The sequence below is a fragment of the Maniola hyperantus genome, chromosome 4 (assembly GCF_902806685.2).
Source record: "Maniola hyperantus chromosome 4, iAphHyp1.2, whole genome shotgun sequence".
NCBI classification, from domain to species: domain Eukaryota; kingdom Metazoa; phylum Arthropoda; class Insecta; order Lepidoptera; family Nymphalidae; genus Maniola; species Maniola hyperantus.
In genome coordinates, this window is record NC_048539.1 from 13,866,378 (window position 1) to 13,880,241 (window position 13,864).

General features: G+C 35.0%; 2 protein-coding genes across 6 annotated transcripts in view; one reads left to right on the plus strand and one right to left on the minus strand.

Annotated features, from left to right (window-relative positions):
* Window positions 1–10,207, minus strand: part of GAPcenA (GTPase activating protein and centrosome-associated) — a 45,314-nt gene extending 35,107 nt beyond the window's left edge. For 2 of the 5 annotated variants that reach the window (XM_069509916.1, XM_034968133.2), the window contains exons 1-3: window positions 10,007–10,180; window positions 9,755–9,901; window positions 9,106–9,321 (exon numbers count right to left, since the gene is read on the minus strand). In XM_069509916.1, the coding sequence (XP_069366017.1) occupies window positions 9,106–9,321; window positions 9,755–9,895 (357 nt within the window). In that variant the 5' untranslated portion in view covers window positions 9,896–9,901; window positions 10,007–10,180. Of the gene's footprint in view, window positions 1–9,105; window positions 9,322–9,754; window positions 9,902–9,990 lie in introns of all 5 variants that reach the window. The other 3 variants (XM_034968132.2, XM_034968130.2, XM_034968131.2) reach the window with 3 other exon arrangements.
* A 248-nt stretch (window positions 10,208–10,455) lies between these two features.
* LOC117981894 (uncharacterized) lies at window positions 10,456–13,748 on the plus strand. Its single transcript, XM_034968140.2, has 4 exons — window positions 10,456–10,674; window positions 10,929–11,016; window positions 11,117–11,200; window positions 11,547–13,748. Exons 1-4 carry the CDS (start codon window positions 10,578–10,580, stop codon window positions 11,815–11,817), a joined length of 540 nt encoding a protein of 179 aa, XP_034824031.1. The 5' UTR covers window positions 10,456–10,577; the 3' UTR covers window positions 11,818–13,748.
* The last annotated feature ends 116 nt before the right edge of the window (window positions 13,749–13,864 follow it).

The following is a 13,864-nucleotide window of genomic DNA, read 5'->3' on the forward strand; positions in this document are numbered from 1 at the left end:
ACTAGGTGAAGCTATGATAGCCTAGTGGTTAGGACGTCCGCCTTCTAAACGGAGGTCGGGGGGTTCGATCCCGGGCACGCACCTCTAACTTTTCGGAGTTATACGCGTTTTAATTAATTAAATATCACTTGCTTTAACGGTAAAGGAAAACATCGTGAGGAAACCTGCATGCCGAGTTCTCCATAATGTTCTCAAAGGTGTGTGAATTCTACCAATCCGCACATGGCCAGCGTGGTAGACTATGGCCAAAACCCTTCTCACTCTGAGAGGAGACCCCTGCTCTGTAGTGAGCCGGCGATGGGTTGATCATGATGATGATGAGGTGATGCCCGCGACTTCGTACGCGTGGATTTAGATTTTTAAAAATCCTGTGGGAACTCTTTGATTTTCCGGGATAAAAGTGGCCTATGTCACTCTCCAGGTCAACCATACCCATGCAAAAAATCACGTCGATCCGTTGCGACGTGATTGAAGGACAAACCAACGAACCAACAAACAAACACACTTTCACATTTATAATAGGTGTAGTGATGTGTGTGTGTGGATGTTTGGATGTTTGTTACTCAATCACACAAAAACGGCTGAACAGTTTTGGATGAAATTTGGAATGGAGATAGATAAAAGTGTTAATTTAGGGTATACCCTAAATTAACACATAGGCTACTTTTTATCCCGGAAAATCAAAGAGATCCCACGGGATTTTTAAAAACCTAATCCCACGCGGACGAAGTTGCGGGCATCAACTAGTAATAAAATATAATTTGGACTTATCCGAATTCCGAAAGTCAGGGTTGTCAAATCACACTTACATTATAAAGGCGAAATTTTGTATCTGCGTGTGTGTGTGTATAGGTTTGTTACCCTTTCACGCAAAAAGTACAAGACGGATTTGGCTGAAATTTGAAATAGTGATCGCTTTTGAAAGAGTTCTCGCGGGATTAAAAAACCACTATATCCTCGCGGACGAAGTCGCGTGTATCATCTAGTTACAAATATAAGTATGTAGGTCATATTGTGTGCTTAGACAATTTAATTATATACTTGAGTTTTCGTGTAACAGAAACAAAAATGGATTGGCGGAAGAGGAAAAAGAAACGGTTTAGACTCGCAAAAGCTTCTCGCAAAAGCAAATCCCTTGCAAAGAGGAGATCTATTAAAATTCATCAGAATCTTTCCAAACCATAATATTATCTTGTGATGATAATGCCATTACTTTTTCGGGGTTATTCCCGTGCGTCACACCCGACGTGAGTAACAATGTGACTCGACGGGAATTTTATTTGACCGAATATGTACTTTTCCGGGATGCTGAATTTGATAATGACATTTATTTTCAAATCCAAAATAGCAGACATGCACTTTTCACAAAAAATAGAAATGGGTGTCGTTTTCAGGGTTTCCAGGATGCTGGTTTTGATAATGACATTAATTTTTTAATCTAAGATGGCGGGCCAGCACTTTTTATAAAAAATAGACGCGAGTGTCGTTTTCAAGGTTCTCCAGGATGGTGAATTTGATGATGATATTTATTTATTTTTAATAAATACTTATATATTATACTTCTATTTTAGTGGATCACGGGATTTTCTTTGGCAAGGAAACGACAAAGCAAAAAATCGAATTGAATTAGATTATGATGCTATCACACCGTACCATTTAGAGCCAGCTTCTGAAAGTTTGACACTGTGTTTGTAAATTGATATTATTTAGATACTACCTAATGCCCGCCACTTCGTCCGCGTGGGCTACACAAAATTTCGAACCCCTATTTCACCCCCTCCAGAGTTGAATTTTCAAAAATCCCTTCTTAGTGGATGCCTGCGTCATAATAGCTATCTGCATGCCAAATTTCAGCACGATCCGTCCAGTAGTTTGAGCTGTGCGTTGATAGATCAGTCAGTCAGTCAGTCAGTCAGTCAGTCAGTCAGTCAGTCACCTTTTATATTTAGATTAGGAATTAGGATTAGGATAATATAATTATTATGTTACTAGCTGCCCCGACGAACTTCGCACCGCCTACAGTCGATTCTTTTTCAGGACTTTTTTTAAATTTTTCTCTCCATAAGAACCATCCCCGTACTTCAAGGAATATTATCAAAAAGAATTAGCGAAATCGGTGCAGCTGTTCTCGAGATTTGCGATCAGCAACACATTCAGCGATTCATTTTTATATAATATAGAGATTTACTATTTGTTGTCAGATTTGTCAATGCTGAATAGGCTACTTGACAATTTTTTTAAGTTGGTCTTAAATGGTTAATATTTGTCCTATTATATCAAAAAAATTAACACTATATTTTTTTGCGCCCTAAAAACCGTAAAACTTTAATTTAAAAAATATTTTTCTTAGACAGGTGAAAACACTGTCGGCCATGTTTGGCCGATAGATTATCTGTGCTCTGACGTCATGCATTTGTAAACAACAGTATAACCCTGTGTTATACTGTTGTTTACAAATGCATGACGTCAGAGCACAGATAATCTATCGGCCAAACATGGCCGACAGTGTTTTCACCTGTCTAAGAAAAATATTTTTTTAAATTAAAGTTTTACGGTTTTTAGGGCGCAAAAAAATATAGTGTTAATTTTTTTGATATAATAGGACAAATATTAACCATTTAAGACCAACTTAAAAAAATTGTCAAGTAGCCTATTATGTTGTATTTTAGTGACTCAAGACAATCCTTTTAGAAGAAAACAAGGAAAATAAAATGAATGTGCCCAATATACGTACCACTGAAATCCAACATGATGCTACAACATTCAATTCCGTACTAAATATTGAAAGGTCTACCCATACCATACTTGTAAGTTGTTATGCTATGTTTTTTGCATACATTCTATATAGATAATACTCACAATATATTTATGTTGATTGTATGTTTATTAATTCCAGAAATGAAATGGAGAGCTTCAATAGTTCTGCGTCGAATGATACATCTAATGTGACTGTTGAAACAGAAAATGATACATATTGTGTTTATGTGTGTAGTGGGCTTTTAGAGGGAAATTGAATTGTACCTACTTCCTACTTATAAAAATAAAATTTTCATTTTTGAGATCAAAGTGGAATTTATTTAGAGTTTTTTATACACAAGTAGATGGTATATATAGTTTTTAGTCGCTACTAATAGATAAGTCTAGGCAACAAAATTTATTTTCACAGACAAACGAATGTGTAATCATGTGTTCCTAATAGGTAATCCGCCAGCACAGAGAATTCAACTCCTAGAGTACGCATATACAAGGATTTACATGAAAACAAAATCGTAAAATGTTGGCGGGGGACAGGGGAGAATGCTTTGTTGTGATTGGTGGACTGACTAATAAAAACAATGTGCGGAATGAGGGTACCGAACGGGCGTGGGCGATGATTCATTTAAAATTCCGTGGGATCACCACGATTTAGCAATGCAATTCCTTAGGTACAGCATCAGGGTCGAGAAGTGGGTCTTCGAGTTCAATGATAAAGTCTTTACTTGGTAGATATAGGTACCTACCTCCAATATCAATTTATAACCGACAGTTTCAAAATCCCATAAGTTTTGGTGGTCATGTCCCCTGCAGCATCAGGATTGAGGAGTTGAAATCCTGTGTGTCCTATATAAAATGACATTTTATATAGGACAATGTTGCAAAGTTTCTTTATCAATTAAAAAAAATACGCAAATCGGTTCAGAAATCTCGGAGATTTCTGTGTACATAGGTAGAAAAACACAACTCCTTTTTTAAAAGTCGGTTAAAAAAGTATCCTTTGTTAATCCTCTACTTGTCTGTAAAAGTCCCGTCAAAATAGGTTCTGCCGTTCCGAAGATTAGCCCGTTCAAACAGACAGACAGACAGACAGTTTTTAAAAACGTTTGATTCAGCTGTTATGGTACAGTTCAAATAACAATATTATGAGCTTGCGGTAGTTATTTCGAAATTACAGACAGACACTTCATAGAAGTATGGATTTCTATAATATATACGAGTTGTTTATACACGCTGAGGCAGTAGTTACCTAATAGGTATGTATGTAAGTGAGATTTTATAGTATTCATCAAAAGATAAGTAGGTAATCATTATCATTCAAAAAAAATTAAAAAATATTTATTTCAGTAGGTAAAACAATTTCACATAGTGCGTAGTAATTGGGACCATCCCAGTAACTGTTTTAGTATTGCTACGAGTACTCGTGGCAGGCGACCCCGCTCTTCCATAAAATCTTATACAATAATAATTGAAATAAGTAGTTCCTTCATAAATCATATATTTACAAAAATTCATCGGTGACATCTGTCCAACTATCTGTGTGCCATCATCAATATATCCGGACGCTAGTGTGAGCGCATGCACTCGCTACACTGCTCATCACTGAGTCTATTTCTTTCTATCACAATGTTAGGTGAAATAGCATACAGGTTACCCACGTGGGCCGAGCAGTTCGGACGTGCATCCAGCGTCACCTTAAGGTAAGGACTTAATTTACTTCTACTGACTGAACACTCAATTTAAATATCTATCACTATTGAGCACAAATTAGTAGACCCACATTACTCAACTCTTAACTGTACTGTGAGATAGGAATGAAATATTTAATGATTAGAAAATTACTACCTACTACACTACTTTACTGTACCTATACTGATAATATTATATGGAAATGCTCCAGAAACTATTTTACAGATGAGTACACGGATAAACTTTTTAATGGCACTTTTAAACTACGCATGGAATGGTATTTGCTATATACATTATACATGCTTTATACAAAAGGGGCCAGTGTTATTCAGACATTTGCGAATACAATGACGACCCAGAACAGGAATAATACCCCTAAATGTCACGAGAAGTAGGCCGCAACGATGAAAATGGTTTGTGGAAAGGCCACAGAAATAGGACGGACTAAAGCACAATGTTATACTTATGGTATCAGTTGGTATATATTTTGAACCTGTAAGCGGTGATGAGAGAGTTCTCCACGTTTTCAAGGGTCATCAACATCATCTTCTCATCAGACTCCTTTAAAACTGCAGTGAAGTATCATTATCTTACAAATTGAAGACGACAATCATATTTGTTTCCCCTTTAGTACGATTATTATAGAGTATATATTAGTCTATTTTATTAGTATATTGGTATTATACATATTATTTAATACATGTATTAGTGGTTTATGTATTAGTATGTATCAGTTATTTGAATGTATGTTTATTAGTATATTACACACCACCTGCAGTCTAATTTTCCTTATACTTTCCAATCTTTAAGGTTGCCTGGTAGAGATCGCTAATTAGCGATAAGGCCGCCTTTTGTATCTTCCTTCTGTCTGTGTTTTTTATTTTTTAATGTAATCCTTCTTGTGGTTGTGCAAATAAAGTGTATTTATTATTATTATTATCTTCATGATCAACCCATTACCGGCCCACTACTGAGCCGGGTCTCCTCTCAGAGTCAGAAGAGTTTGGGCCATAGTTTGCCACGCTGGCCCAATGCGGATTGGTAGACTTCACACACCTTTGAGAACATGAACTCTCAGGAATGCCGGTTTCCTCACAATGTTTTCTTTCACCGTTAAAGCAAGTGATATTTAATTGTTTTTAAAACGCATATAACTCCGAAAAGTCAGAGGAGCGTGCCCGGAACCGAACTGACCTGACCTCCCAAAAAGAAGGCTTACATCTTAACCACTAGGCTATTCACCGCTTCATATCGTATCGTATCATATCATTCTCAAATGTGGCGCAATTAAAATCAATCGCATGCTAACCTAATTAAGCTGTGGGCTGTGAAGAAACTGGAAGACCACACAAAACAATCAAGTATTCAGAATTACAATAGTGCGTGACACTCAACAAACTAAATGTGTGCCTAGTAGGTACATATTTGTACAATTTAGTGTTCAATATTTTATTAAGATCGGCGCGCGGCGCAGCGCACTGATTGAAAATTTTGCGATTTGATTTGCCCTAACAACATTTTATGTGCAATAAAATTAATTTTATCGGTTCATTTATGTATACCTAACTACCTACTAGTTGTTAACTAATACATTTGTACACCTATAGTACAAAGTTTTAACGAGCTCAGTAAATTGCTTCACCTGACACTACAACTATTTCTAACAATTTTTTTGCTATAACCGGCGAAGAAGCGATTTGTATAGTACTAGCGACCCGCCCCGGCTTCCCACGGGAAGCTTGAGAGGGAGGAACTATTCTTTCTACTATATAAACTATTTTCTTGTAGGTATATTTAACTGTTCTAAGTATTTACGCAGCGTACGCCACGGAAGATAAAGATGGGACCATTTTTTCCAAATTAATTCACAACTAGCATCATACCTTAAATTACATCAGTAGCTTATTTTCGCAAAATGGTTACAAATTATAGGCCAAAATTCTTAGATAATCCCTCTTTCAATTTATTGGTGAAAACCGTATAAAAATCCGTAAAGTAGTTCCTGAGATTAGCTCGATCAAACAGTAACTCAGCGTGGTGGGGGACTTTAATTTATAGTAGGTATCTCAAAGGATGTTTATTCTTTATTCAGGTACATAAAGATTAAAAATAGTTAACTTTCTATTTGCACTATGGTATTTTAGTATGTACTATTAGTAGGTAACTTTTATTTTCATTAACTTCCAAAAAACATGCCATGTATTTGTATATATGTCTATTGTCTACGTACCTACTATTTATGTGCAATTTTCAAGATAAGATAGCCATAAAGCATTTTTTTTACACCAAGGTACTTAGAAATTAAAATTTTATTGATTTTTTATCAGTTCATAAATTCAAAGCATGTGGTAATGGTACATAGAGTACATATTCTTTATGTATACAGTTAGTTATACGAGTTACGACCTCCTATAATAATAAAATTTGACTTGATAAATTATTGGGTTTAGTAATAGGGTTCCGTCGCGTTGGCACCATTCGGGCACGGAACCCTAAAAAGTTTTTGGGTCAAAACATTTAAATATCTTCTTTGTATCAGCGTGCATAATTAAACAAATAAAATTTTTCTTTTACCTTTAATATTATCACAGTGATAAGATCTATTATTAAGTATTCAGCAAATTGACCTCTGCCTCAGTCAATTACTCTTGATAATAGCATTACTAGCAATTTAATTACAATGTTCCGTATAAACAAAAGCTAAGTATCTGCGAATCGTAATCCTTTACGTAATAATATAAAATATAACATTTATAAAATAATAGACATAATACGTCTGTCGATTACGTATATTTACGTACGTCAATGTACCTACGACAATCTGAAATTCCAAACCGCACTATTCCAAGTTACAAACAATAGTACCTACATACTTACCTTGTTTACCACCTTGATTATCATACATCATCACACCACACACCAGTATAAACCAATTTAGTCCGGGAATTAGCGACCTACATCACTGTTGTATGTTTAAGGGTCAAATAAAATCGAATAGGGTCATGACCTTTATCGCTGTATCCCATGTTTAAGATATTTACGGTAAAAAAAAATATCTGTCAATAACAGTTTGTATACAGTTTGAAAACTCGTAATTTACTAGCTTATGCTCGCGACTTCGTGCGCGTGGACTACACAAATTTCAATCCCCTATTTCACCCCCTTAGGAGTTCAATTTTCAAAAATCCTTTATTAGCGGATGCCTACGTCATAATAGCTATCTGCATGCCAAACTTCAGCCCGATCCGTCCAGTAGTTAGAGCTGCGCGATGATAGATCAGTCAGACCTTTTCCTTTTATACAGGGTGGCCGGGGATGTGATGTCTAAAAGAAAAATTTGAATGCCTTATATTGAGGGGTATCCAAATCACCCCTATGTATGTTCAGCGATTTTCAATAGTTTAGGAGATATGAATTCTTTAATGATTTTTATCCGACAGTGGTTTTTATTTTTTTTCTCTATCTGTAGAACGTTTTTGGCCATGTTTTTTTGTGGTAATAAGTAAAATTAAATTAAACTATTGCCTTAAAAATTACGGTTCACCTAGGCATTATGAAACATGACTAAAATTTTATCGAAAGTTCAAAATTATTCGAACAATAATTTTGCCAGCCAGCCAAGCTTGTGACTTGTATATTAATTAATCTTTAGTCTATTACATGTGCAAACTGTCATGCTGCAACTTCAGAGTGGACTACTAGTTTTGCCCACAATATACAGCCTTGCTCAGACATAGATTGACCTTGATTGAAGTAAATTTACATTCACCTAATGTAATGTGTTTGTTTTGTATAAACAAAAAATGGTATCTTAAAGCAATTCCTTCCTAACAAAAACACAATATTTATGTTAGATTTGATTATAATAAATAGATAAAAATATGAACAGATATTAAATTGTAGTGATAATATTATTTGTTTTGTACTCCAGCTATTACTGATTAATAAATATACTTATGAAATATGAACATGACTTTCATAGTTTTACTATCTATATATTTATTATTCATAAGGACAAACTAACTGACTGACATATAACTTAACTGCTGGGTCTTAAGATTTTGTATCGAGGTTTTTTCCATTAGACCTCAACTGAGGCTCAAAAATCTGAAGAACAAGTATTGAAATTGATATTGGCCTAAAACTACTTAGCCTGTTATAAACAAAAATAATCTCGTTATATTATTTTTAGAAAATTTCAGTTCTTAGGGTTCTTAGGGTTCCTTACCTCAAAAGGAAAAAGTAACCCTTATAGAATCTATTTGTCTGTCTGTCCGTCGCTAGGGTATAGGGTACTTTCCGACCTAGAAATATAGGGTACTTTCCGTTGACCTAGAGACCATGAAATTTGGTTGGTAGGTAAGTCTTTTAGCACAAGCAAAGGAATCCGAAAGTTGTGAATTTGTGGTTATGTCACCAAAAAACAAATTAAAATGTGTTCTTGAACAATAATTAGTATTTCCATTTCAAAGTAAGATAACTATACTAAGTGGGGTATCATATGAAAGGGCTTTACCTGTACATTCTAAAACAGATTTTTATTTATTTTTATGCATAATAGTTTCTAATTTATCATGCTCAATGTCAAAAAGATACGACTGTAATACGGAACCCTTGGTGTGCGAGTCTGACTTGCACTTGGCTGTTTTTTTTTTCACTTACCTGATTTTTCACTGGTGCATTGGAAACACTGGACCCCTCCACTGTATCTCCCATCTTAGTATCAGTATCACTTTCCACTTCGTAAATAACTTTATACAAGTCAAGGCCTTCAGGGACGTTGGATTCAATATTGGCTTCCGGCCGAATCGTCAGCTCTTGATTGATGAGTTGGCTGCGACTTATTCTGAGGGAGCTTTGAAGAGACTCTGATATAGCCTGGAATCAAATAATATGTTTACAAAATCAAATAATCTAATCAAAATAAATCACTAATTAGCTACATTGGATTTATTTTTTTAATTTAAAGTATCAAAATTTTATATTCTAAAGTTGTATTATTACTGTTTTTTTTCCTTATATTATAAAAATATAGCACATTTCATACACATATCAAAAGACTTTCCCAAAGGCTCAGTGTGTGAATTTTGTTCAGTTGCCTTTAAACACATACAATTATATGAAAACTTACATAAAAAATATCATGTAAAATACCATTAACTGCTTCACTGCTTTGAAGTCTTAAAAATACTTCATGGGGTTTTATACTTATAAAACCCCATGAAGTATTTTTAAGACTTCAAGGCCATGTTGAATCTACAAAGATGCAGCATAGATTTTAGATCTGTGGGAACTGTAAAGTTTTACGTACGTCGCTCAATATGTCTTCCAAGTCGCAGCATACATTTGTTGTTAGAACTGGGACGGGACTTGGCGTTTGCGATCGACCTGGATAAAACTCAATGTGTGCAGGGTCCGACACCTCATTCATGCGACATCCATTGAACTCCATCACTGTCTGTTGGAAAACACCACGATTGTCCGCAAATACTGATACATTATGTATATGTATAAAAAAAAACCGACTTATGTACTTATAATACGAACAATTCATATATCTTACCCATCGAAGATTAGGTTCTCTTGCGAGAACAAGACATTTTAACAATCAAATATTTTAGCAAAAGTAAAGAAAAAGAAATCACGACAAAAATTCAATGCGGTTTTCAGATATATGTACTTATATTTACCGATGAAAAAGTGATCAAGTGGTGATCAATTTGTTGGTTTTTGACTCGATGCAAAGAAACGTCAAAAATGTCAAGCTTCGACTAAATTCCGTTCCACGCAATTTTTAATTTTTCGCCATCACTGAAAATACTGTGAAGAGTAACCCGAAAAAGAAAGATAGCCTTCAAAATATAGAAAACCATAAAATGCCAGGATTTAAGTCAGGATTTAGACGGGAGTCAGGAGTTCAGACTCAAGATCTGACGGAATTGACTCAAAGTATCCGAACGAGATGCCAAATAATGACCAAAGACAAGACATGTTTCAAAACGTCAAACTCAGCGTCCGTTTGATTAATGTCAATTTTGTATTTTCAAAAGTTTTGTTTTCAGTTCAGTAGGTATTTGATTTGCTAAATGGTTAAAATTGTGGACATAAGCTTTTAATTGGGAAACTGTGACACAATGGAAAATTCAGAGAGTGAAATTGAGGCCCTAAAGTCTTTTAATTCACCACCAAGAAGAAGACGTTCAACGTTTTTCGAAAAACGCGATTCTATTGGTTTGTATTTTAATATATATTATTTTTGGCCGTTCTCTTCAAAGTTCTTGTACGATTAAGAATATTATGTCGTGCCTTCTCCATAAACGTGACACTGGCGAAACACTCTGTGCCCAGCTGGCACACCTAAAAGCCAATAATTGGGAATTGAATTGAAGAATATTATGTAGCTTGTGTTTTGATTTTAGTAAAATTATTATTAATTATGAGATACATGTCCTACTTATAACTCTTTCATTTAAAAATCATTTCAGTGCCACAACCAGCAGTAGAAAATATTGACCCAAATCTATGTAATATGGTAAATGAAGTGGATGAGAAACACAATCAAGAACTTAAGAGGTTTTGTATTTGTATTTTATGCTATAACAGTAATTCAGTGCAGTAATTAAATCAATAAATGAATACTCTTAGGTTCAATTACAAACATTTCTATTTTTAGGTATCATGACTTACTTTTAGCAGAAAAGAATCAATGGAAGGAAGAAGTAAAAAGCAGGCGAAGTAAATACCATGACTCGAGGCAGTAAGTATCTTTATGAGTTATTTTGTTTAAGAACCTTTCATCTTTCTTTCATCATCATCATGATCAACCCATCGCCGGCTCACTACAGAGCACGGGTCTCCTCTCAGAGTGAGAAGGGGTTTGGCCATAGTCTACCACACTGGCCAGGTGCAGATTGGCAGACTTCACACACCTTTCAGGCATGCAGGTTCCCTCACAATATTTTCCTCTGTAGGGGCCAAACATCTGAAAAACATAATTTAAAGGTTCTAAATATGAGGTGGCTGACACTAAAATGTGTCATAACTCCTTTTGAAGTAAATTACCTAAAATAAGATTTACCAGAATAATAAATATTGTTTTCTAGGCAGTTCCAAGTTGCATCAAACTCATCCAGCAGATCAAGGATATCATACTCCGTGTTATCAAATGAGGACATTGAATTTTTGAAAGGAAAGATAAATATATCACAACTTGTTGAGCGTCAGGCAGACTTGCACAAAAGTGTGATGCAAACTCGGGAATTATTCAGACGGGCAACGGAACTGGACAATGTAATTCTTGAACACTGCGAGCAGAAACTCAGCAAAATCACTGATTACATATTGCAGAATAGTACAGTGGAGTTTAAAGAATGATAGACTATGATTATTACATCTGATAGAACTGTATAATCTATTCAATTTTTTTTATTAATGCACATGTGAATATTAAAATGTAGCTTCAATTTGATTCCATCTTACTGTTGACAACTGTCAAGTTGAGAACACAGACTAGTAAATGCAATTCATATTAATTTATTATTTTAGTAAATGCGAAAGTGTTTGTATGTATGCTTGCCTGTTACCTTTTCACTGCCCATTTATTTGACAGAGATAGCTTGCATCATTGAGATGGACATAGGGTACTTTTTATCCCGGAAAACCAAATTTCGATTTTTCAAAACCTAAATACAGCATGCGGCAGAAAATAATGTACATCAGCTTTTATTTAGGAGATAGCGGATTTGTAGAGCAATTGTTGAGACCGACAAAACTTCATATAGATATAAGTGACAGAGACAACCCTCTACAAAGCTAAATGTCATTCTAAAGGCTGATGTACATTATTTTCTGATGCCTACTGTACATGTGGTGTATGGAAAAAGTTTGCCATTGAGCCACAGTTGCTTCAAATTAAAAGATTTTATTTATTTTATTTTAAAGTCGCTGGCATCAGTGTTCGAATTCATCACTAAGCCCATAACGTTTACACTATTATAGTGGATCCAGTCTAGATATAGAGTTGTCAACCATGGCATATCAATTCTTAACATAAATGTATAGTAAGCTTAGTGTATTTCTGCGTCTTAGCTGGACTGGTCACTATGTTAATGTTAGATGTAGGATTATTTTGATAAAACATTAAATGATGTATATACTTAGTAAATAGTAAATTAATTATAAAACGCGGTTACACACTCATCCAATCCTAGTCTGTGGAAATATGTTCTGAAGTGGTCATAGAACTATTTGTATGGTAGCTATGACATATGACGTAGATCATTTTTGTATCCGTATTTTCACGGATTCGGATCGGATGAGTGCGTGATCGCTCTAAGGTTGGAGACTGGCCGAAAAATATGTACCTAACAATTTCAGAATTAATGAAAAATATATAATTTGTCACATTGAACTCCTTCAGTTCTATGAAATGGACAACTTCTGGCATCCTTTTGTATATAAAAATCTACTTAGCTTAAATCACTACATAATTAAAAAATTATAAAAGTCTAAACTTAAACTGATTTATGTATTGCATTTGTTAAGGTGGACTTTCGAGAGTCTAGCGTCTGTGGCGTCAATGACGCCTCGCAAAAGCGGTTGTGTATAGTTCCCGACAGTTAACGCGTCTGACCTACGATGCGAGTGAAAGCTCGCACAGGTATTGTTCCTCGCGCTCGTGTACTGAGTACGGATGTAGCACTCATACTAATGCAGATGGTTAACACGGACGGTGGCGTGCATTGCCGCTTAGTCAAACACCTTAAAAAAGTCAAAATTCAAAAGTCCACCTAAAACATAACGCGCGTTCAGGAAGGAATCAAACCTTTGTAATATAATCTAATTTATAAACTGAAAATGTAAATATTAATAAAATAAATAATTTGTAAGAATGTATTTGTAATGGCTTTTTGACGTGACAATATTTAATGTGTTTGTTCATCACAAGATATTCTGTAAACCTATACCTACACATTTAATTATTTAAAGCCCGTTAATTATGATTTCAATCTATCTGTAATCTGTCAATAAGTTATTTAGTTAAGCAACGTTTTTTGTCAAAAAATATAGAGTATGCGAGGGCTATGACTCGAGGGGTATGGGCGCATTGTACAAAAAATATTAAAAAAATCGACTTCCAAAACCACTACAAAGTAAAAAATAACTTTTGTTTCTACACGTGTATGTATGTATGAAGTCGGGCGAGCAAGCATAATAAAAGAAACTAGAAATCAAAGCGTGAAGCTCGCCCGACTTCAACATACACACACATGTAGAAAAGTTATTTTTTACTTTGTGGTGGTTTTGGAAGTCGGTTTTTTTAATATTTTTTGTACAATGCGCAGTCATACCCCTCGTGTTCCGAATGGACTACTTGTTTTGCCCGCACTTTATCTATATAATTTTTAGGGTTCCGTACCTC

Coding starts and splice junctions, on each gene's coding strand:
- LOC117981894 (XM_034968140.2), top strand. CDS start 10,578: ATGGAAAATTCAGAGAGTGAAATTGAGGCCCTAAAGTCTTTTAATTCA. Junction 11,017..11,116: donor CACAATCAAGAACTTAAGAG/GTTTTGTATTTG, acceptor TTCTATTTTTAG/GTATCATGACTTACTTTTAG. Junction 11,201..11,546: donor AAATACCATGACTCGAGGCA/GTAAGTATCTTT, acceptor ATTGTTTTCTAG/GCAGTTCCAAGTTGCATCAA.